The sequence below is a fragment of the Nomascus leucogenys genome, chromosome 8 (assembly GCF_006542625.1).
Source record: "Nomascus leucogenys isolate Asia chromosome 8, Asia_NLE_v1, whole genome shotgun sequence".
Lineage (NCBI taxonomy): Eukaryota > Metazoa > Chordata > Mammalia > Primates > Hylobatidae > Nomascus > Nomascus leucogenys.
In genome coordinates, this window is record NC_044388.1 from 99,875,133 (window position 1) to 99,899,831 (window position 24,699).

At 39.1% G+C, this 24,699-nt stretch overlaps 1 protein-coding gene across 6 annotated transcripts in view; it reads right to left on the minus strand.

Annotated features, from left to right (window-relative positions):
* DENND1A (DENN domain containing 1A) overlaps positions 1–24,699 on the minus strand; it is a 544,738-nt gene that overhangs the window by 356,337 nt on the left and 163,702 nt on the right. For all 6 annotated transcript variants that reach the window (XM_030817797.1, XM_012509181.2, XM_030817794.1 and 3 more), the window contains one exon: positions 21,624–21,743. In XM_030817797.1, the coding sequence (XP_030673657.1) occupies positions 21,624–21,743 (120 nt within the window). The remainder of the gene's footprint in view (positions 1–21,623; positions 21,744–24,699) is intronic.

Sequence of the window (24,699 nt, forward strand, 5' to 3'; positions counted from 1 at the left end):
GCTAATTGTTATCATTTCCATTTTCTGGAAGGAGGGAAGCCCAGAATCATACCCAAAGTCAGAGTCCAACAGGCTCCGGGCGGAGTCTAGATTGAAGGTCTCTCTGCCAACCTAGTGGTTCTTTCCTTACTACATCAGAATTCCAGGCCAGGTCATGCTATGATGTCACAAGGAAAAAGTCCCTTGCCCTGTGTCTTAGCTTCCTCAGGAGAGCTGTCAGGGAAAGGAAGAGAACAGCATAGAGTCACTGTTCCTATATTTTAAGGAATAAATAAGGTCTCATATTTAATGTCCTATCTAAAAGTGATGACAATGCTGATAATAATATGCAATTACTTTTTTTTTTTTTTAGAAATACTGCCATGCATTAGCAAGACTGCACTAAAACTTCTGTAATTCCTCTGATCATGCATCTCAAACACCTTCATGGGAATAAGAAAACAATTGTCAAAAAAATGAATTATGGCAATAAAGCCCTAATGAGCTCATTGGAATTTAATAACACTATTTTGATTTGAATTTTTTTGAATCACAGAATATTTCAGTCTTAAGGGACACTGACAACTCTCATTTTTCAGATGAGGTAGATACAGGTCAGGCATCTTGCTCAATGTCACTGGGCCTATTGGCAGTACATACAGGACTTGAATCCAGGTCCTAAAACTCCTCATCTTTCTGCTATCCTACACTGATGCCAATAAAGATTACCTTAATGGACTAACTACCAATGCTGTGAGGTTACTGATCTAGAAGTTATAAAATGTCAATATAATTTATTCCGTATTTTTTAAGACAAAAATTCCATCGAAGTCAATGAGGCGAGCTAATGGAGAATAGGAGTTAATCCTGCCTGGGTTAAAATTCTTATTTTGCTAGGTTAGAATTAATATTGGCATCTCATATGGAATATATTTAAAATGTTTAATTTAACCTTTAATTCAACTCAGTTTTGGTTGTTGTTGTTGTACTTGTTTATTTTTAAGAGACAGGGTCTCACTCTGTTGCCCACACTGGAGGGCAGTGGTGCAATCATAGCTCACTGCATCCTTGAACTCCCGGGGCTCAAGCAATCTTCCGGCCTCAGCCTCCCAAGTAGCTGGAACCACAGGTGTGCACTACCATGCCTGGCTAATTTTTTGTAAACATGGGGTCTCATTATGTTGCTCAGGCTATTCTCAAACTCCTGGGCTCAGGTAATCCTCCTGCCTTGGCCTCCCAAAGCACTAGGATTACAGATGTGAGCCACCACACCCAGCCTGAACTCAAGTTTTTAAAGGGCAACCCACTATTCAACTGAGTAGTCCAAATTAAATTTGCTGAGAAAGCTTAGTTGTGTTTGGGAAAAACGTAACAGAAGCAAAGATTTTTGTACACATTCCTTGATCTTTAAAATAGTATTATATGGCAAAAGTACTCCCCGCTCCTCCCATCCCCAAAATGAAATTTCAAAATCCACTCTTTCCAGGGGTCTTAGCAGCCATCAGCAGCACTTCAAAGGGGGTAGACAAGAGACAGGTATAAATCATAAGCAATGCTCATCTTTCAAAATATTTTGAAAACAATACTGTTAAAACAAAGACACCTGAATTCCAAGATAATTAATCCCCTCAAATGTGAGTAAATGGACTGCCATTTGGGAGCTGTTACTGAAGTTTTGCCACTTACATTCTAAGCCATTTTCTGACCCTAAAATACTGACATCCTTCTGGGAAATTTATATGAGAAAATTCTTTCAAACACCATTTAAAAGAGCCCACTAGTTTAACAGTCTTAGCTGAGAAAACTTCCTAGAAGAGTAAGAAATTGAAATAAGAGGAATGCTATCCTGAATGTAAAGCACTGAACATATTAACATCTATCAAGGGACTCATAACCAGTATTTGTTAAAGAGGATTTTAAGATTAATAGCTAAAATGAAATTAAATGTAAAACATATTTAAACTAATATATATGTTTGTTTGTTGCATACACAAAATGTCAAAAACAGTCATTAAATACAGCTTATGACTCTAAACAATTGTTTGTGGATTCTCTTTTTACAAAATAAAAACCTGAAGATAAATAATCATCACAAGGCTGCACACTGCTGACATCTGGGCCAGATTACATCAAACGTTGCCTTCCTGTTCAACACAGCACAAGAGAATAAAAAAATTTTTCCCAATTTAAACTTGTCCCTAGAGCCATAAAGAATGAAAAACTGCCGCATCAACAGCTTCTGTGTGTGTGTGTGTGTGTGTGTGTGTGTGTGTGTAGTGATGTTTTTGTTTGCTTGCTTTTCATTTTTTATTTCATGCATTTTCAATACATCTACGTACTTTTCTCTTCCCTCTTTCACCATTCATTGGCTATGTAAAGCTCCAAAAGCTGGCACTCTGATGGAACAAGCCTCATATCCTAAAGTGCTGAAAGAATTGGCTACTGGTATGAAACCATTTCAAGGATACCAGCAACTTTTGTTAAGGCTATTGTTTTATAGTTAAATGCCATTCAGAGCAACTTGAACTGGACCTGTCTACTATCAAAGAGAGTAATTCACTGGGTTGCCTAGGATTTGGCTGGCAGGCCATCCTAATATTTATCTGGGGACAACTTTCACCTTTGGCTAGAAAATACTAACACAGAGCTTGAAATTGAGCAAAGTAAGAAAAGTAAATACTATGGAAAAGAATTGGGATTTGATGTGGCTGTTACTCAGACGATGGAACCTGCAACATTTTGGAATAACTTGTTCACAAGCATGCATACCTACATATACACACAAAAGGACCTAAAAACCTTTCGTGTGGCTTTTAGATAGAATGTCACATTCCAGCCTTCACTGGGATCTAGAATTTTTCAAAAATAAAATCTGAAGGACATAATCATTGTTCTCCATACTCTCAAGAAATCTGTTCAACCACTCTGATTTCAGGGTTGCTTTTCATTAGCAAAAGTTAGGAAGAAGAGGATTTGTGGAGTTTTCAGAGCTGACTTATGAAGTTTCAAATAACTACCTTATAGACACTGGAGCAGGCAGTGCAGTGAGAGGGTACTAATAAGGCTTCGCACAAAAAGTGTGCAGAAGGACAGAGAGGGAAAATAACAAGCAGACCCTGGGCTTTCTTCCTAAGTTTCCAGAGTCCTGATTTTCTTATTAAAAATAATGTTAAAATATTTATCTTTCCTAACCTCTACAACTTTGTATTCTGAATAAAGATAACTTTCAGTTATAAAGAAAACTAAGATAGAAAGTCAGATTTTAGAGCACCTGGGAGTGACGAATTGAGAAAAGAAATGCGGTAACCAACAGAAAAATCTCAGTCCAGCTTAGATATGACTTGCAGCTGAAAGTTATCTCAGGTTTTCAGGTCCTACTCTTCTAAGATGATGAACTCATACTATCTTTTAATGAGAGCCTCATATCTGCCTTTGATGTGTGAAAGACACTCCCAGCTGGAGGAGAGTACAAGAAAGATCTAAAATATTTGCTTCAGCTGCAAAGAGCTATTAATGAAAGTTTAGAAAATGAGGTAGCATTAGGGGGAAAATCTTTAGAAAAAAGATGACATACTCTCATCTTATGAAATCTTAAGGGAATATATTCCAGTAAAATAAAATCTGACAAAAAAGTTCTTCCCTCTTCTACACACCAGAGTTCTTCATCCTTTTCCAGAGTGTGTTCTTAATTCCCTGGTACATAGAAGAAAAAAAAAAAAGGCTTCATATAATTTGCTATTCACACAAAACACCAAGAGTTAGACTCACGTAACACACACAGAGGTCATAAGACCACATGGATGTATCAGCTTACATTGAGGAGAGTTTTAGAATTAATTCTTACAAAACCACCTTGAAGTGTGTTTAAGAAGGGAAGCACTTACAGTGCAATCTTGCGCAACACATTTACCTATGTAACAACCCTGCATGTCCCGTACATATGCCCCTCTACGTAAAAGTTGGAAATCAAAAAAAAAAAATCCTGTGCAAAAGGGAACTTAAGTTCAGATAATTCTCCACAATTCTCTATGCTGCTTAATGTTCTGAGATTATCTTTTTGTCAAAAAAGCAAGCAAAAATAGAAATCTGGTTTTCTTAATAACCTGTCTAAATATATTTTCTAACGATCCAATCTACTCTCAGTATAGAGCACAGGTACAGAAGATAAGCATTAAGCAATTTCCATAGGCTATTATAAATCTCCCATTTGGAGTCTGGGACACTTTCAACTACTCTTAGCTGGTCTACCCAGTAACTACTTTCCCTGAATGAGCAGGGAGATCTGTAGAGGTAGCAAAGTCTTTGAGACCTTTTCTTATTATTTCCTTTGACAGGGAGCAGGAGAAAAGCATATGTGGAAAAACATATGAAATTCCTTCACAGAAAAAAAAAATTCTCGGTTTCTAACTCCTAAATTAGGTATCTTACATAACATATTTACACATATGTCAACAACTTTACAAAGTAGGCCTCATTATCTTTCTTTTACAGATGTGGGAAACAAGGATCAGACGAGTCAAGTTATATGATTTGTCACATGGCTCGTAAGTCAGAATTTGAATCTAGGTCTCAATCTACAAGCTGTGCTTTAGAATGTTAGGTAATTAAACATGATGGCATCACCTACTTTCTGCGGAAGAAATAAATGTTCCAAGGTAAAGAAAGATGTTGAGGAAGGGAAAGTAAGAGAGAGACAGAGAGAGAGAGAGAGAGAGAGCATGGGCAGGCAAGTACCAGGACTAGGAAATAGTTATTTCAGCAACTTTTATTCATTCAGTAAGTACTTATGTAGAATCTACTAGGGGTCAGCTACTCTGAAGGGTTCTCTCAATGGCATCTAAATTCTTGCACCCTCTCTAGGAAATTATATAATTTCTTCTTTCAAAGTTTCCATATTCCTAGGCCAACGTGACATTCCTTTTTTCTCCTCACACATGCATGGCTGAAACCACGCCAAACCTCAGCAGCTTTTAGAAGTGATAAGTCTGCTAGAGTATTTATGTTAAAAACAATTTCAACGGCATAACTGGAAATATTCTACTCCAACAACCAAAATTTTACAAGTGATTAAGTGGAAAGAGATATGAACGGATATGATCGGATATCTCAGAATGACAATCCATAACTAAGCTAGCTTCCCTACCCACCATCAATGTCAACCATGCCAAAGGAAACTCTGTAAGCAGAATAACTACTTCCTCTTTTTAGCCTGATCCATTTATCCATTTTTCAAAATTTCAGGTATTTCAGACAATGTAGTCTTTTGGATTAAAGACAAGAACTAAGGAAAATATTAATTTCTATCTCAGTTACTATGCTGGTTTACAGAGGCAGCATCATAATTGTTTAAGGCCTTTCCTTAGGGTTCTTTTGATAGGAAGGGAGAAGAAATTGCTTAACTTCCTCATTGCTCAGTCTCCTCAACGAGTAAAATAGAGAGATATCCTGGTTATCCCTTCACCTTGATATGAAACTAAACTTTGTTAAATAAAGCTCCAGACTGAGTGGGTGCTGAGTGTCATTCAACAAATAATAATTCCCCAATCGGAGTTTCAAGTTCTCATATTATATTTGAGCAACATAGCACAACGCTGACAAAAAGAGGATTAAATCAAGGATTCTGAGCAGAGAGGGGAAAGGCCATGATCATTCCTATCAAAAAAGAAAGGGCAGTTATTTTCTCTTTTCTTTCCTTTAAAAAGAAAGTACTGAGGGATAATTCTGATGTGTCTATTCCAGCAGAACATTTGAAAGACATATCCAATTCAGGCCAGAGCATTGCTCTCAGAGCGAAGGGTATCACCACGCTCTAGAGTTCAGTCTCCTCTGCACATACATAAACACAAGTGCATAGCGCCCCAACGCTGTTTGTCCCCTCGGCCTCACAGCTCTGCCAGTTGGCAAACCCAAGCCAGGAAGTTGTCAATTCCAATTGCGTTTAGGCCATGTAGTCCTATTAAAGAAGGCCTGCTGGTTAAGGGGCGTCCTCTGTTTCCAAAGCATGGGAAAAAAAAAAAAAAAGGCTATGCTTAGATTGGAGCTGGCAACTTTCACTGACTAGAGTTTTCAAGGAGCTATGAATGAGTTTAACAAAGGAGGTCTGTGGCTAGTTTCTGGCTGAAGTCCATGTCAACAGTTTTTAAGGTCACAGGCCACACTAACTAACATTTATTCCCAGCAGACCTTGTTCTAAACACAAGCTGTAAGTAGTACAAATTTGGAATTTTTCTGTAATCCCTTGAGATATTCCTGATCCTTCCACATGTTTCTGCTCAATTAAAAACAATTCTCACTTTGCACCACAAGAGAGGCCATGCTCAGCAATCTCAGTTCATCCTTAGGGTAGATGAACAAAAACCTGGCAAATCAAAGGGCTTGAGTGGGGAAGGGAAGGAATTCAGCTGGATCACACTGAAAAGTGCAGACAGCTCCCCAGGGGCTCAGTTTGTGAAAGCATAAAACAGGTTATGACAGAGATCCTGAGGCCATAAAAAGCAGGTTTGAGGCACGCATTGGGAATAGGTTCCTAGTCATTTTACAGAAATAAGATAAAAATTTCTGAGAAAATTAAAAGGTCAACTAGGTGAGTAGAGAATGGTGAAAATGCATAGGACAGATGCTAAATATCCCACTTTGAAATTAATACTAACATTTCTCAATTAAGAGGAATCCCTTTAACACTTCTGAAATCAAAATGCATTTTGGGAACATACTAAAAATTTAACACAGTAATTTCTCCCGCTGAAAAAATATTTTTACATCAATGGTGCAGTGTATAACTAATGGTATTTTTAAGTATTGGCAGACAACATGGGAATAACTGCCTTAGACTGAGTACCAAAGATGTGCTATGCACTGTGCGTGGTATGTCCATTAAAAAAAAAATCTCTCTTGAGAGAGGCATGGTGGTTCACACCTGTAATTCCAGCACTTTGGGAGGTTGAGACAGGCAGATCACTTGAGGTCAGGAGTTCAAGGCCAGCCTGGCCAACATGACGAAACCCCATCTCTACTAAAAATAAATTAGCTGGGTATGGTGTCGTGCACCTGTAATCCCAGCTACTTGGGAGGCTGAGGTGGGAGAATCACTTGAACTCAGGAGGCAGAGGCTGCAGTGAGCCGAGATCGTGCCACTGCACTCCAGCCTGAGTGATGGAATGGGACTCAGTCCCAAAACATAAATAAATAATAAAAATAAAAACATAGGCTGGGCGCGGTGGCTCACTCCTGTAATCCCAGCACTTTGGGAAGCCGGGGCAGGTGCATCACCTGAGGTCAGGAGTTTGAGACCAGCCGGACCAATATGGTGAAACCCTGTCTCTACTGAAAATACAAAACTTAGCTGAGCATGGTTGTGGGTGCCTGTAAGCCCAGCTACTTGGGAGGCTGAGGCAGGAGAATCACTTGAACCTGGGAGGCAGAGGTTGCAGTGAGCTGAGACCACGCCATTGCACTCCAGCCTGGGCAACAAAAGTGAAACTCCATCTCAAAAAAATTAATAAATAAATAATTTTAAATTTAAATTAAAAAAATATATATATATCGTAATCTTCAAGGCTACCATGAGATGTACTTTCTGTTTTACAGTTAAGGAAACAGGCTCAGAAAGGTAACATGACTTGCTTTTGTCCTTAGATCTAGTAAGGGGTAGAATCAAAATTTGAACACAGTTCTGATTTCAGAGCATAAGTCTGTTTCACAAACTTAGTGGGGAAACACACACTAGAGTATCGGTTACTATTTTGGAAGCTAAAGTACTGCCGTTCATGGCATTCTATATTTGAAATCATGAGATAGATATATGAAGGTGGTTATAATTTTTCCAAATTAAAAAATATGTAAATTGTTGTGCAGTGAATATTTGGATTGAGCTTGATAGAACAGCCAGCATAACTACTTCATTAAAGAGAAGAAAATTAAAAACACCTATGATAACATTACTTAACTATTCTCATTAATACTTTGGGATCCGATCCCCCACGTCATTTTTTTCCTAGGTATTTTTTACAAAACGGAGATCATATCATATATAAAAATTTGTCTCTTGCTTTTCTTCTATAACATTAAGTACTGGGTATTTTCCATGTCATCAAATAATCACCAAAACCAATTTTAATAGCTACATGGTATCTAATTAAATTTATTTAAGGCCTATTTCTAGGCCTTAAAATTGTTTCTCACTTTTCACTCTATATGCTAAATGTCCTTGTACATATATCTGTACTTATATTTCTGAGTTTTTCATAAAACAGATTCCCCAAAGTGGAAAAAATGTTAAAGGTTTTGAATATATATTGCCAATTGTTTTCCAAGAATGTTGGACCATTTTACAACCTGATCAACAGTGTGTAAGTGCCTACCTCATTACCAAGTGTCATCTGCAAGCTGGCATAACCTAGACTCATGTACACTTTGTCACATGTATGCCCACATACATCTCACCTATGACAATTGGTCTACCTTTCAATATCTACTACACTATGTGATGTGGTGAGATGTCCACGACCACCTTACCAATATTCTTTACTTATATTAGTTTTTTTTTTTTTTTTTTTTTTTTTTTGGCATAGAGTCTTGCTCCTATTGCCCAGGCTGGAGTGCAATGGTGCAATCTCAGCTCACTGCAACCTCCGCCTCCCAGGTTCAAGCAATTCTCCTGCCTCAGTCTCCCGAGTAGCTGGGATTACAGGCACACACCACCATGCCCGGCTAATTTTTGTATTTTTAGGAGAGACGGGGTTTCACCACGTTGGCCAGGCTGGTCTCGAATTCCCGACCTCAGGTGATCGACCCGCCTCGGCCTCCCAAAGTGCAGGGATTACAGGCGTGAGCCACCATGCCTGGCCTACTTATATTATCTCTAATCCTCACCAAAAAAGTAGATATGAGGAAATTGAGGCTCAGACAGAGTAAATGGAGTAATCAGAAGCTCATTTCCAAATCAGGAGGACTGGAATGCAGACCCTGCTCTGACACTAGACCATACTCTTATGCCATGCCACCGTGTAACTCATTTTACCTTTCAGATAATGATCAACTTTCTCTCACAACTCCAGGGACCACCTCTTTCTCTAGCAACACCTCTGCAAATGATGAGACCAGATTAATGTTTGGAGAAGTAAATAAGGGCAATAATACCTAGATCTCATGGGCTTTCAGAAAAGTGAAGTGTATGCTGGCGTGTCTTCTTTAAAAGGCAAGGAGCAAGTGGCAGCAGTGTGGTGCATGGAATGCTCATGCACAGCTTGCAGAAGCAGAAAGTGGTGAAACCACTTAAGGAAACAATTTGGCATTATCCCAATAAAGTTGATTGGGCTTAACAGAATAAAATTGCCCAATTTGGCATTTATCCCAATAAAGTCAATGATATACATGTCCTATGACACAACTATTCAACTCCTTAGGTACATACAGTACACAGAAGTTAAGTCTATGTGCACCAGTATAGCTCTTCAAGAATGTTCATAAAAGTCACACGCTAGAAACAGTTCAAATGGCCACCTACAGTTACATGCATAAACAACTCAACCCCTTTATCTCTACAATGGAGATAATTTCATAAGATTGCTATAAAAATCAATGAAAATTACATAAGCCAGCTGTGGTATATTACCATACAACACAGAACACTAGATAGCAAAGAAGACAGACTATAACCATAAGCAACAGCATGGGTGAATCTCAAAGGTCAAGCAAAAGAAGTAAGATTGAAAATAACAATTCTAAATTGCATAATGCAACTCACAGAGTTCAAAACCAAACAAAGCTATACTACACTATTTAGGGATGTATACATAGGTGAAAAAATTAATATCAGGGTGCTAGTAATTTCTTAACTTCAATGGTGATTACATAGGTATTTGCTGTATATTTATGTTTACTTATGTGTGTATAATGTGTATATGTACATTTGACGCCCTTTTCTGTTTGCAGGTTATATTTCACAATTTACAAAAGGGAAAAACACAGGGTTGTGATCAAACATTTACACAATAGATATAACATACAGGGACTTTATCAAGTTTTTACTGTTTTATTTAATCTTTAGAACAATATTCTGCATTAGTATTGTCCACAATTTGCCACTGAAATAACTGAGACAAAAAGCAAATGACAGACAAGTAAAAATATTTTTATTATAAATCCATGTTTTAAAAAGATTGAAAACAAAATCAAAGTATAGCACCAATGTTTGTTTCATTACAACACTAAAACAGTTCGAATATCCCTTATCCAAAACATTTGGGACCAGAAATGTTTCAGATTTTAGATTTGTTTGGATTTTGGAATATCTGCAGAATATATACCAGTTGAGCACCGCTAATTTGGAAATCCAAAATGCTCCGATGGACATTTCACTTGAGTATCATGTTGGTGCTCAAAAAGCTTTTAGAGCATTTTGAATTTTGGACGTTCAGATTAGGGATACTTGAGTACACTAAATCTGAGGAACGCACAAGTTCATGGGAGTCCTTGAAAGTTAAACTATCCCTTCAAATAAAAAGACCTAGAATTGCAGTCTCTGGAGAATGTTAACAAAGAGTAAGAGTACAACGAAAAGATATTTATAAAAGTTTTGTTTTCAGTGGTCAGGGGACAACAGTTATCTTTACTCAATAAGGATGATCGATATTGGCTATATTTTTCATATACTAATAAAAAAGAAAAAGCACAAATTAAAGTTTCTCCAAAGTTGGTATCCAAAATTACGAAATTTACAAAAGTGACAGTAAAAATCCTAGCTCAGCAGAAAACAGTATACTAGCAAACATACATTCTTTAGAGTCTGTTTTGGCTTGGGGTTGTTTTTGTTTGCAGTGATTTTTTGTTTTTTAACCACTTAAAAACTTGTTTTCTAATGGGACCAGAATTTTAAAATTAAAAACTTAAAATAAAAAAGAAATCAGTCAGTCATCCCAAGGAGCTTAGACAACAAACTGCAGGACACTGAATTTCACCCAACTTCTTCTTCCACCGCACTCTTAAATCGGTTTTTAAAAAATGTAAAATTTTTCAAGTCAAGCATTTTTGCTGTATTTTGGGTCCATTAATTCACATAAAGAGCTAGTTAAAATACCAGACTATATAAATGAACAATGGGACAATTAACCCCACATGCAAAACTCCACCACTTTACTTCAAAGGCATCTGAAATAGAAAGAATGGATTAGAAACCATAAATGATGCCTCTCAGAATTAATTCTGTAATAAATATTGCTTTGTATTATAGGTAAGGGATTTAAAATCTCTATGTGGTAGTTTAACACTTGTGGATTGACCTAAAGCACAACAATTGCCCTTGGTTTTGCATAATATCACTGGTAGTTTCAAGTCCATGAGTAGAAAATAAAAACCTATTTAATTTCCACTGCATACTACAATATATAGAATTTAATTTTCTCCACAATGTTTAAAAATTCCATAAGTTTACATAAAGTTTTAAGATACATGTAATTTGCTTTCACTTAGAATGCAATATATTCTAATTTCAAAATTATATTGTTATGTAACTTCAAAAGTGTTCCCTTAATGTTACAATTTGCATTTTACAACCCATGCTAATAAAAAGTACTTACTCTGAAGATGTAAATATACAAAATAAAATATGGAAACGTAAACTCAACACATTATTTGCCATTTGATTTTAACCAAGACTTTTGATACTATTTCCATACTCTTCTGTTCATTGTTTCAGAAGCTAATAACTATTCTTCATTGTCAAGAATCAGGTAATAGCTCACATGGTAAGATAAAACAAATAGTTGAGTGTTTCTTTTAAAAAAATATCAAGTAGTTAGCTGAATGACAACATTATAGCAAATGCATTTTGTTGTTTTGTTTTTTTTTTTTTTGAGAAGGAGTCTTGCTCTGTCGCCCAGGCTGGAGTGCAGTGGCACAGTCTCGGCTCACTGCAAGCTCCGCCTCCCAGGTTCACGCCATTCTCCTGCCTCAGCCTCTCCAAGTAGCTGGGACTACAGGCGCCCGCCGCCACGCCCGGCTAATTTTTTGTATTTTTTTAGTAGAGACGGGGTTTCACTATGGTCTCGATCTCCTGACCTCGTGATCCGCCCACCTCGGCCTCCCAAAGTGCTGGGATTACAAGCGTGAGCCATCGCGCCCGGCCGCAAATGCATTTTTAAAAAGAAGATAAGCCTTAGCAAGAAATATTCTTTCACATTACTCAGAGCTTCTTTCCTTGTATTATAAATCAATCTCACACAAATAAATTATGTAGTTAAAAACACTCTCAGGAAAGAATACTTAATGATATGTAAAGATGGTTACAATTTAATAAGTGAAAAAGCCAGTTACAAAGTTATACCTACAGCATCATCCCAGTTCAGGGAAGGAAACACCCTTAGTCATTATCAGCATGGTGGGATGAGAGATTTCCTTTCTGCAGTTTTCTAAATTTCTCTAATGAGAAAGTATATCTTTATAATCTTAAAAAATAACATCCAAAAATAAGTGGCTCATAATTGATTGCTAGAATTGTGAGGTCTTCAAACTTCAAACTTCCTCAAACTTCAATCATGGTACCATGATTTTTCTGTAAAGAAGTACCTATTATTGCAGTCTTACGGGGCCTCTTCATGATGGAGAGAATGTTAGGCTTCGTACTGCTTCTAAAACTGATCCCTGAAAGGGCCAGACAACTTAAATTCAGACTCCTGTATTCACAAACCTATCTTGCTCTTAAGAGTGTAGCTTAGAAGCAAAGGGCAATTTTAGGTGTGAGGTGTATTTTGAGCCATTTTCTTTTCTACCTCCCACCCAGTGAAAAGCAAAGATCAGGCTCAGATAAATGCTTTCTGCTTATTGCTATTGAAGGAAAGTGGCTGGCTTGCAGGGAGGTCCAAGAAAAACTGTTGACACTCAAACTCAGTCAAAAAGCACCAAGGAGCCTCTCCTGTAGAATGCTTTTTCATCTCCCAAAAAGGGTCCCTCATGTGGAATTCTAAGATTCTTTCAAAAGACAGGCTCTATTTCACTGGTTTTCCATTCAAACATACCTTGCATCGGATTTAAACAGAACTGATCATCTTGTTCACTCTACAATCACATAGTTGGATTATTCACATTGCTCATAATGATGCTCAAAAGGGAATGTGACTCCTTGACACTAACCAGGGGCTACTGAGTCTTGAAAAAACATTAGTTCCAGCTGGCCTTGGGCTCATTCTCCTGAGTTGGAAGAATCATTGCCATATCACAGGCAAAACCCTGGGTTGGAGGTCAGAAGACTGTCATTCACCAGCCAAAGAGCTTGGAACAAAAATCTTCCTGTCTCATTCATGTTTCATTTTCATCATTTATAAGATGAGGGTGAACTGTAGTACATTATTTCTGAAAGCTCTTTAAGCTCACCTCTGAGCTCATTCTGCATAGGGCAAACTACCCGTTATGTCTTTTTAAACTAAGTATATACATACAGAAAGAGAGGATGAATAACCTTTTGAAAGCAGTAAAAGTTGCTTTGGTGGCAGGAAGACAGAACTTGCAGTTGAGAGTATAAATTTTGGGTTGGATTTTAGCTTTCAAACCAGATTCCTTAACTTTCTCCTCGAGATCTTGGGCAAGTCACTGTATCTCTCTCAGTCTCAATCCCTTTATCTCTACAATGGAGATAATTTCATAAGATTGCTATAAAAATAAATGAAAATTACATAAACCAGCTGGCATATTAAATAAATGCTGATGTTAATTCCTTCCTTCCACTCCAAATCCTCTGTAGTGAGTTATCCAGAGTTAGTCTATCCATGTTCAAAATGATGAAGTAACATTAGCCATCAGCAGCAGTCACTAGAGGTAGCAAGATGATTGAAGAATGGGGGGTGGGTGGGGAGCAAAAAACAAGGCAGAACTACACTCCTGGAGTTCTTGAGGTGGTTTCACTTCCTGTCCTGTACTAAGCTTCATGAGGATTAATGACAAGGAAGTGTTCTGTTTCCAAAACAGAGTGAGAATATATCACATCTCTTGTAAGGTTTAGAACTCATTCGGTCTCAAAAATAAAAAATCCCTTTTAGCCAAAGTCTTAGAGTTGCAAATACCCTATAACCCTAGGGTCAGTTTGCTTGAGGGAAGGCTGTGCCAGGGTGGTGTCCTCTGAAAAGGATCAGGAGGAGAAAGGGAGCTTCTTCCTGCCGTGGACAGCCTGAGGCTGGCTGCTCGTTCCAGCCCCCATGGCCACGGCAGAAGACACACCTGTCCTTCCAACTGCGTAGCTTCCCAGCCCTCAAATCAACCTCCAACAGCAGGCCACTGGGAGTGTAAGGGCAGTTTCGGCTATTTCTCTTTCTTCTCTTCAAAGGTGATTTTCTTTAAACTGTACAGCTTGTTACTATTGTTGAGTTGTGGCTCCCCAGAGGATTATATATGTTTCTAAGTATGAAGGCATCTGTATGGCAATAAAACATGCAAAATTCCCCAACCACTTCATTTTTTTAATTCAGAAAAACTAGTTATAACCTCCCACAAACTGATGTTCTGAAGAGCACCCCATGCCCTGCACCCACACAAGCCTTTCAAAATACTAAGGAACTCAGAAGGGCCCTGGGCCTAGGAAAGAGCAGCCTCCCTGGCCCATCCTCTATGTTCAGCTTCTGACAGAAGCCATGTTCTGAGACCCACAGTCGGTGAAATTATCAATCTGCCTTAGCAGTGGGGCCTTCTGCCAACTGACCATCCACAGAATAACAAGAACAACACAGTATCCAGCTTACTTTTAAGGAGAAGAATTAAAAAGAAATCAAACAGTTCCAGAGAGACAGAAACACTCAAAAGGCAAAGGAAAGTCCTCTGTTAAACGGTATGAAAGACCCAGGTTTCCAGAAGGGCATTTAAGGCACTGGGAAGAAAGGCTGATTTCTCCCAGAGGGGCCCCAGCTTTGATGCCCAACTGCCCTGACACATCAGGCTGTGCATTTTTGTATAGCAGGGTACCCTCGGGCGAGACAACCATAAATAGCTTAAAACAAGAATAGGAGATTCCATCTGTTTCTGGAATATTTCAGCAGCACCTGCTTTCAAGGTAAAAATCTGGGAGCTGTCCCCACAGCCTTCCTCCCTGACTCCCTCCTCCCCCACCTCCCAAACACTTATTTTAAACTAAAGCAAATAACACACAACCCAAAAGGGCTTCTGCCACCACACCTGCCTGAGGAAACAGAGTCCTTTGATTTTATTCCTGAACTGTATGTGTTGTTTAAAAACACTGGAACAGTCAGCAAGGGAAGCCAAAGTTCTTAAAGCCAGACTCCTTTATTACTTCTAGCTTCTTTTTTGCTCTGTGGAAATGGAGCTTTTCTGTGTTTCAAGTGAAAATGAATGTAACACAGCTGCGAATGGATGCAATGGTCATTTCAGTTATGAGATCAGAAAGCGCTCCAGAAGGAAGAAGGTTGTCACTGAACACCACTCAGGTTTAGACTCAAGTCCATATGCCAACTAGCATGGAAGGAGGGACGATCACTATCCTTGTTTTTAAAAGAAAACAAAACAAAACCCCTGCAGTTGAGGTTTGAAAAATCCAGTCTAAATCTGGGTGCTACCTCCAAAGTGACACGCAACATCCCTTCAAACAATAACCAGAAAAACCCAAGCACATTTCACGTTCAAAAAATCACTTTTACCTTGGTCTAAAAACATCAGCATCTCTAATGTCTACCCGAAACCAGCTGACAGTATTCCATTTGCTACCGGATAAATCTAAAATCTTGAGCACACCCCACAAGCACTCACAATTGGGCCCCAGACTTCCATGGCATCATCTCTTGCTATTGCTCTCTCATTGCATTCTCAGCATCCTTTCATCCTGCTATACCTTTCATTTCTTGGGGCCTTTGTGTATCAGTTCTCACTGCCTAGAGAGGTGTTCTCCCATTTTCCTCCAGGCAAGCCCCCACTCATTCTGCAAGACTCAGTTTAACTGGAACCCATCAGCAACACTTTCCTTTATTCTCAAGTTAGAGATGGGCACTGTCTAATCTGTGACTTTGAAGAAACTTACACATAAATATATTTTCTTAAAACAACACTGATCGCATTACGTTTTCATTACTTGTTTGCGTTTTCCCACCCCAAATACTGAGCAGTTCCTAAAAGAGTGAGGGTAGCAGAAGTGCAGTGGGAGGTGGATATCAAAATCAGAGGTGGTCCGTGAACAGTGCACCTAGAAGCATATTAGATTTTATATTTGGTAAATGACAAGAAGTACTTACTTTTTTTTTTTCATTTTGTACTACCAAGTTCAGAAAGTTCAGCTCATCAAAATCTTGGATGAGTGTGATATCTGAAGAGTTTGCAAATGGAGATCTGGGGCTAGATCTCTGTGTTTATGTTAAGGGACCTTGAGATAAGTGAAGGCCAGAGACCAAGTATTATGTATTGCCCATTCTGGGTATATACTAGGTACTCAGATACTTTTTAATTGAATAAAAATTTAAAAAGTTAAACTAAAAAAATTTAGACAGCATCTTGAGGAAAAAATGTATAATAAAAATAGAGTTTTATTTGGGTGTAAGGACAGTTACTCAAGCTTTCTTGAGAGCTTCAATAAGATCCCAATGGAAGGAGGGGAAAACTGTAGGGCAAATATTTGTGTAGTTCCTTTACAAAAGACAAAAGGTATTTAATTATTGTATGACATATCTCCCCATAACCCTCAAACACAAATTTAAGGCTTTGAACTCTTGTGTTCCTTCTGTTGATCCAGAACTAGAAGTTGGCAAGAAATGCATCTTTCATTACAGTTTTGGCCTTGATGGAGTATGTGCCATTGGGGCAAATCAAATATCAAATGCCATAACAAATTTCAATTCCAGATCACTTTGTTTTATAATATTGAAAGATTTCAGAGGTAAATGCATATATTGCATCAGACTCAGATGGTGCAATCTGAAAATTCTAAAATGCTCTCACATCCCTGGTGTTTATGATGGAGACTAACTAATCCGTAACCACTGTTCTCCTAGCTGGTGTTTTTAATTTAGTATCAACTCCCATCCAGGAACTCATTAAATAATGTGGCAAATCTCAAGAAGGAGTAAAATTCTTCAGTGGCAGGAACTAGTCAACCATGGGAGGAAATAATGCATTTGATTTATAGTGGCATTTGTGTTAATGGGACTTGTTTGGTACGACTAGGTTTCTGCCAAGGTTAGCTGGTAATAAGAGTTCAAACCAATGTTTTTAATGTTTTTTAATAAACATGGGCTTATTTCCCCATTCATTCCTTCATAAAACAAGTACTAGCTATGTCCTTGTCCTTGAAGAGTTCCCAGACTAGCTGGGAATGTCGGCTATGTGCCAGAATATTCTTCAGTAAACTTTGGATGTATTTGTGGGAGGAGAAAAAAACATAAAAATTCCAAGCCTTCATGGAGCTCATGCCCTAGTGGGGAGGAACAGAAAATAAAAAGGAACCTAATAAGTAGGTTATGTTGCATAAAGGGTATCTAAAAACCTTTCATTGTGAAATTAAGTTTAAATTTTAAAATACAGATGGCTTAACCCTTCATGAACAAAATGTCTATCACTCAATATTGAACCTCCATTGTGAGATTAAAAGGTGCATCTCTTACACAACTAGCATGAAATGAGTTTGGTAATGTGAACTACACTTCTTCCAACAACTATTTCATATTTCCTCTCTGAATTTATGTACCATGACACCTGTCTTCTCATTCAAAGTCTTTGGTGCCCTGCCCTCCCATTCTTGATGCATTTCCCTTTCTCTGATCCCAATGCACACAGCATCTTGGCTAAGCACTACACTAAGTGCTGGAGATACATAGTTAATTAAGAGCCAGCCTTTATCCCTAAAGAGTTGACCTTCCAATAGGAGGAAAACATAGGAGGACCAAGGTTATGAGTGTGTAACTGAAGAATGCAAAGCACTCTGGGTGTGCCAGAGAGGGAATTATTACCTCTACATGGGGAAGGCTACTCTGCAGAGGTGCCTAGGCTGAGTCTGGGAGGATGGGTAAACATGTGAAAGCAGACACTGTCTAGTGGTTTATATGGCCAGAAAGCATAGAAGTTTGGGAGATCAGACAGGGAGGAAGTGAAGCTAAATCCTGGAACCACAAGGGGCCACGTCTGCACAGATGCCATAACTGAGAGCTACATCCCTTAAGAGAAGAAATGGAAAGCAAAAGTAGAGGTGGCTTATGAGCAGACTTGAGCCATAGCCCTGGGCACACTGTGAAGGGTGAATGGACCTCAAGGCACAGGTTAACTAAAGAGAAAGTATCTAAAGAAAGCAAGGAGACTGAGCAGTAGAAGAGGACAATGCAACAATGTAACCTAGACCCAAACTGAGCCCTCATTCTCTTGGCAGACCTCTCCACTCCCCAGTGGATACACCGCCAACCAGTCATCCAGCTTTAACAGTAAACCCTTCCATTTACATGCTAGTCTCAGCCTAGCAATGTTCCACAACCCAACACAGGGAAAGTGTCAGTGGGTGTGCCCTTTATTTCCACACAAGCTGGAAAAGATAGCTTCTCTACCCTCATATTAAATACTCATAAAATTCATGTTCCAGAATTCATCTAGGACTCTTTTATTTTTAGCCACAGTCACTATCCTCTGGCACTAGAAAAGCAACAGCAAGAAGACACTATGCCTTGGGATCATTCTGTGTATTAGATACAGCATACTATATTGTGATCATCCATCTCCCCAGCTAGTCTGGGAACTCCTCAAGGACAGGAACTAGCTAATAGTAGGAATTCAATTAAGAACTGACATACAAATGAATGAATTAGCCCACCGAATTTTTCTCCATAGTTCTAACCTATTATAACAGATTTAAAAAACACATCAATTGCTGCCGTTTTTCATTCTAAAGGATGAAAGCACGAAGACTATTCAACTGGCTTCTCACAAATATGAAATCCATGACCCTACTTGTATAGGCACACAAAGTCACACATCAGAATCAGAGACAAGCAAATTTAAATGTAAATTTTTAAATAAATACTTTTCTCTTATCAAAATTTGCTGAGTGATAGTGCCAGTTTAGAGTATACATATACATACATACACACAGCTTAGAAAGAAACACTGTAACCCAAACATATTATGGGGAAAAACCTTTTTGCAAAACTCTAAGAACTCAGTTTAAGCCTCACCACCTCCAAATGAATACATAGTTGACCTTGGACAACACGGGCTTGAGCTGCTGAGGTCCAGTTATACACACATTTTTTTGTTGTTTTTTTTGTTTGTTTTGAGACAGAGTCTCGCTCTGTTGCCCAGACTGGAATGAAGTGGTATGATTTCGGCTCACTGCAACCTCCACCTCCTGGGTTCAAGCGATTTTCATGCCTCAGCCTCCCGAGTAGTTGGGATTACAGGCACTTTTGTGGGTTTTTTTTTTTTTTTAGTAAAGATGGGGTTTTGCCATGTTGCCCAGGCTGTTCTTGAACTCCTGACCTCAGGTGATCTGCCCACCTCAGCCTCCCGAACTGCTAGGATTACAGGAGTGAGCCCACGTGCCTGGCCAATATGTGGATTTTTTTAAAGTAAAAGTTATACCTTCCTCTCCTGCCTCCCTTCTGCCTCTTCCACCTCTGCTACCCCTGAGACAGCAAGACTAACCCCTCCTCTTCTTCCTCGGCATGAAGATGATGAGGATGAAGGCCTTTATGATGATCCACTTCCACTTAATGAACAGTACATATATTTTCTCTTCCTTATGATTTTCTTAATAACTTTTCCCTTAATTATTGTAAGAATACAGTATATAACACATGCAACATACAAGTATGTGTTAGTCAGCTGTTTATGTTACAGGTAAGGCTACCAGTAAACAGTAGGCTATGGAATAGTAGTCAAGTTTTTGTGGGTTTTGTTGTTTTTGAGATGGAGTTTCGCTCTTGTCACTCAAGCTGGAGTACAGTGGCGCGATCTTGGCTCACTGCAACCTCCACCTCCCGGGTTCAGGCAACTCTCCTGCCTTAGCCTCCCAAGTAGCTGGGATTACAGGCATGTGCCACCACACCCGGCTAATTTTTGTATTTTTAGTTAGAGACGGGTTTCTCCATGTTGCTCAGGCTGGTCTCGAACTCCTGACCACAGGTGATCCACCCACCTCAGCCTCCCAAAGTGCTGGGATTACAGGCATGAGCCACCACGCCCAGCCATAGTTGAGTTTTTGAGGAGTCAAAGTTATATGTGGATTTTCAACTGTGTGAGGGTACCAGTACCCTTAAACCCGTATTGTTCAAGAGTCAACTGTATAAATATGCAGCGGCCTGGCCAGGGCTGAAATATAACAGACAAAACTGAAAGAGAAATTTTTCTTTAAAAAGAAAAAGACTGCACTGTTAAATCCAAATGTAAATAATCATTTACATCAAAGTCTAATGCTCTGGGCAGGTAATTCTTGAGCCTGGGCTACTGAGGCGTGCTTGAGAACAACAGAACACACAGAATCTCCCAAAGCAGCCCCCTTCCTAAAGCCTCTCCAGCAGTCATCCTCCCATGCCCAGGCCACAAATGCTATGCTTGGTGCAGAAGAGAGTCGACTTCACTGATTAAAAGCACTAATGATACTAAGATTTGTGTAGAGAAATGCAAATGTATAGCAGTCCAGATTGACAGTTAGTGAACATGGGAACTTCCAAAGTCAGCCCCTCCTCCCCTACGGTGTGAGGGTGTGTGGGTTTGGGGGACAGGGGTCGGTGGGGGAGTCTTTTCTTGATGAGAAGAAGAAAGTGCAGAGACTAGTGCCGCAGAGAGCTACCCTTTCTGGAATCCATAGAGGGTCTGGCCTTTTATCCCCAGGCCCAGGCCCAACCCAAGCCTGGGGGCCCGGGTTTTGTCATGGGCACCTCCTGTTGCCGTGCCCTGGCTGTTCCACACGAGCAGAGAGAGACAGGAGGCAGGCCCCTCTGACACCTACTTAACCAAGGCAGATGGAGAGGGGAGCATGGGGGATGCCTTTACTTCCCCCTCAGGAGGCGCCCAGCAGGAGTCCACAGAGCCAGCAGCTCCAAAATCGGATTTCCACACAGCCTCCCATCCCAGAATATGCCTTACTCCTCTGGCAGGAGGAAACAGAGCCTTAAGCAAGTGTGGCTCTGGTGTATGAGGGGCTTTTAGAAGACCTGAAGAAGCCTTCTTACACGATTCTATACTTTTTTCAAACCTCTGCAGAGGTAGCCAAAATGGGACACAGTTCTTCATTCACTGACCCAAAGGGGGCAAGGGTGTTACTTCAAGGCGGACACAGTCTGTGTCTGCAAGATGTCCTGAGCTACAGACACATACTTTATTAATAATCTTACATACACAAAATGTCCAAGAGAAAGTCTAACAGGCTAATTTCTGACAGCTCCAGATAACAGCAGAAGGCACTGAAGCCACACTGACTCTCTGGCTTCCACAAACTACTCAGAAGAGATGGTCCCCTTTCCCACCCAAGGGATGTGATACAAATAAATAAATACAATTATCTGCAGAACTTACAGAGCAAGAACAACACTGTGAAGTCCTTCTCCCCAAATGCAGTGACTTGTGGGAAACAGATAGGAAAATGAAATGAACAGCTGGAAGATTTAATTACGGAAGAGCAATGCAGAAGCTGACACTGCTTCAGAGAACCAGCCAACAGCCCAAGCCTTCTCCCTTACCTTAAGATACAGAAGCAGCTCTTCGCTCCTGAAGATAAGCGGCAGAATCCGAATCTCTGTTTGCTGTCAATGTCAGTGAGCACGAACGTGAAGTTCTGGCCAACTTGGCTAACTGTGAGGCTGCAGCAAAGGCAGAACAAAGGGGAAAATGAATGTGCAGTAAGTTTCTTGATAAAGTATCTAATCACAATGAGTCGTTGAACTTATAACACTTCCTCTCTCAGTGGAACTCTTAAAATTTACACACTTCAAGGGAACAGACTGTAAGCTAGTTAAAAAAAAAAAAAAAAAAAAAAAAAGACAGCCGGCAGCCCATTCTAGTGACCACCTCAGAAATCAAATAATCACAGCTATCATACCTTCTCCTTATTGAGTTCAGTCTCTGAGGCAGCTCTGTTAGTCAGCCCATCAATCCCGAAAGGTGCCCTCTATTAACCTCATTTTGCTGATGAAGAAATAGTCTAGAGAGGCATTGCCTAAGGTCAGCTGATCAGTGGCAAAAAGCTGGATTTTAACCCTCGCTCTGATTCCACAGGCCACTCTACCAGCTTGCTGCTAACAATCCTCACCTGAGAACTTCCCTAGTTCAGAAAATAAGAGTGCTTGCCAGAGCAAAAGGTAAATGTTACTATGTGCCAGCCACAAAGTTAGACATCATATATGCGTAGACCATCTCCCTGACTCTCAGGACAAGCACGGAATTTAGAGGATGTTCCCATTTTACAGAAAAGGAAACTAAGGACCAGAATATGTAGGTAACTGAATCACGTTCACACAGCTACAAAGAGGAGGAGCTGAAATTGAAACTGGAAAGAAAAGAGGGCAAGCTTAGGTGTTACTTTCCTAAATTATTATATCTTTCATAATTTCTGAATTTATGAGAAACATATTTCCTATTTTAGAGGACAGAAATAACCAAAATGTCTAGTATTGCATGGTGTTTTCTAAGAAATGGAAACAATATTTTAAAGAAAGACATTAAAGGAAAAAAGCTAAAAATGTATCAATACAAAAATTTAAAAACCACACATAAATGCAACATTAAAATATCTATTTTTAAAAAGTTTAAAAACAATACTAATCAGATTACAGAAACTCTTTGTTTTGCTTTTCTGTTTTGAGACATAGTCTTGCTCTGTTACCAGGCTGGAGTGCAGTGGTGTGATCTCGGCTCACTGCAACCTCCACCTCCCAGGTTCACACAATTCTCCTGCCTCAGCCTCCCAAGTACCTGGGACTACAGGTGCCCGCCACCATGCCTGGCTAATTTTTCTATATTTTTAGTAGAGACGGGGTTTCACCATGTTAGCCAGGATGGTCTCAATCTCCTGACCTCGTGATCCGCCTGCCTCGGCCTCCCAAAGTGCTGGGATTACAGGCATGAGCCACCGAGCCTGGCCAGGAAGAAGTATAATTAAATTAGAGCAGATTTTGCTAAGTGGAAATAATATAACAATGCTGGTTCCTGTCAGAGAAGAACCTGAAGAGTGAATGGGTTTCCCTACCTTATGCTAGATTCAGTTTTGTCTTATAATGGCAACAAAATAGAATTTGCTTTTTACCTTTAAATGTTTAGATCCCATAAAGCTAAATTTCGCTTTGAAGATGTATATCCATTTTTGTAAGTTACAATAATTATCTCAGAAAAAGAAGAGTTTTTTCTCTGAAGATTAAAATAAAGGTATTTTTGGTTAAAAAATCCAAATTCTAATACACGAATTTATATTAACGTAATATGCTAGAATTCAACACTGAGTTATTCAAAGGAACTCATCAACTCATACTGTATTTTACAAAGTATATTCAAATTGGTAAAATAGTCAAATCTATGCTATCAGCTATTGCTTTATAAATTATCAGAACTTTAAAAATCATGGTTTACCAAGCTTTTTCCAAAGGTAGAATTCTTATTGAGTCTTTGGATATGATATGAATAAAGTTTTCAAAGATAGGGTAGACTTTCTAAAACTCCCTTTTACAGCCACATAAATAATTAAAATTAAAGGAATTTTCAAGATATTCCAATACAAAGGTCAATGGACTCTGCCTGGTCATATTTAAGGAGACAACTCCATCCCTTAGAGAGTGGTTAGAGAGTACAAGAAAATAATTCAGAAAGAAAAAGTGTTCCACTCTCCTTATTTAACTAGGAAGGTGAACAAAAACAAGGTGGCAATTTAAAAGCAACGTGGTCATAAAGCAGGTGTAAGTAATGCTATCCCTCCACCTTACACAGCCAGGAGAAGAAACACATTTCTATAAAAGTTATAGGGCCGTCAAGGGGACACCAAACGCTACCTTCTTATGGCTGTTATGTTTTATCTATAAAGCTTGGATACTGAGTTACTATGGTGATTTAATACTATGTTTTAAAGGGGGATTATATGATTAATTTTAACAAGGTTGGGAACTGAAGATGTGTGAGAAACAGCATTCTAGCTCACATAATTAAAGTGATTGGGGAGAAAAGTGGGCCTCAGTGGGGGAGGGGAAATCCTGTTTTATTAAAATATTTAAAGCAACAGGTCTGGATGATTCTAAGTTACAAAGGTTGTGCTTTTAAGAAACACTACTACGTGATCATACAAAATACGATTGTTCAGTGTTTTAACTCAGGTTTTGATTTCACTTCTAGAATGTTTAAAATAAATACTCTCTAAGTATCATCCTAGAAAGGAAGGGTATTGATAGGACTCGATGAAAAGAAAACACCCAGGATTCTCCAGGAAAAAGACAGAGAATGAATGCACCTGACTTGTGAATTGTGTGTCATTAATTTCCTACTCTCTTTTTACTCCTATTAAAAATGCTGGAAATGTGTTTAGCTACCCCACAGGCTCAGATAAAGAATCATTACTCATTTACCTGGTTCAAATCCCAACTCAATCACTGACTAAATTTAGCAAGTTACTCAAAACCTTTAAGCACCTGAGTTTCTTCATCTGGAATAACAATGAGACACTACCATCCAACCCAAAGGATGTTTTGAGAATAAATGGAAAAGAATTTAGTATAAAGGCCAGTCCAAAGTAGGAACAATTAAAAAGAGGGATGCAAGCTGTTGCCAACTGTGAAA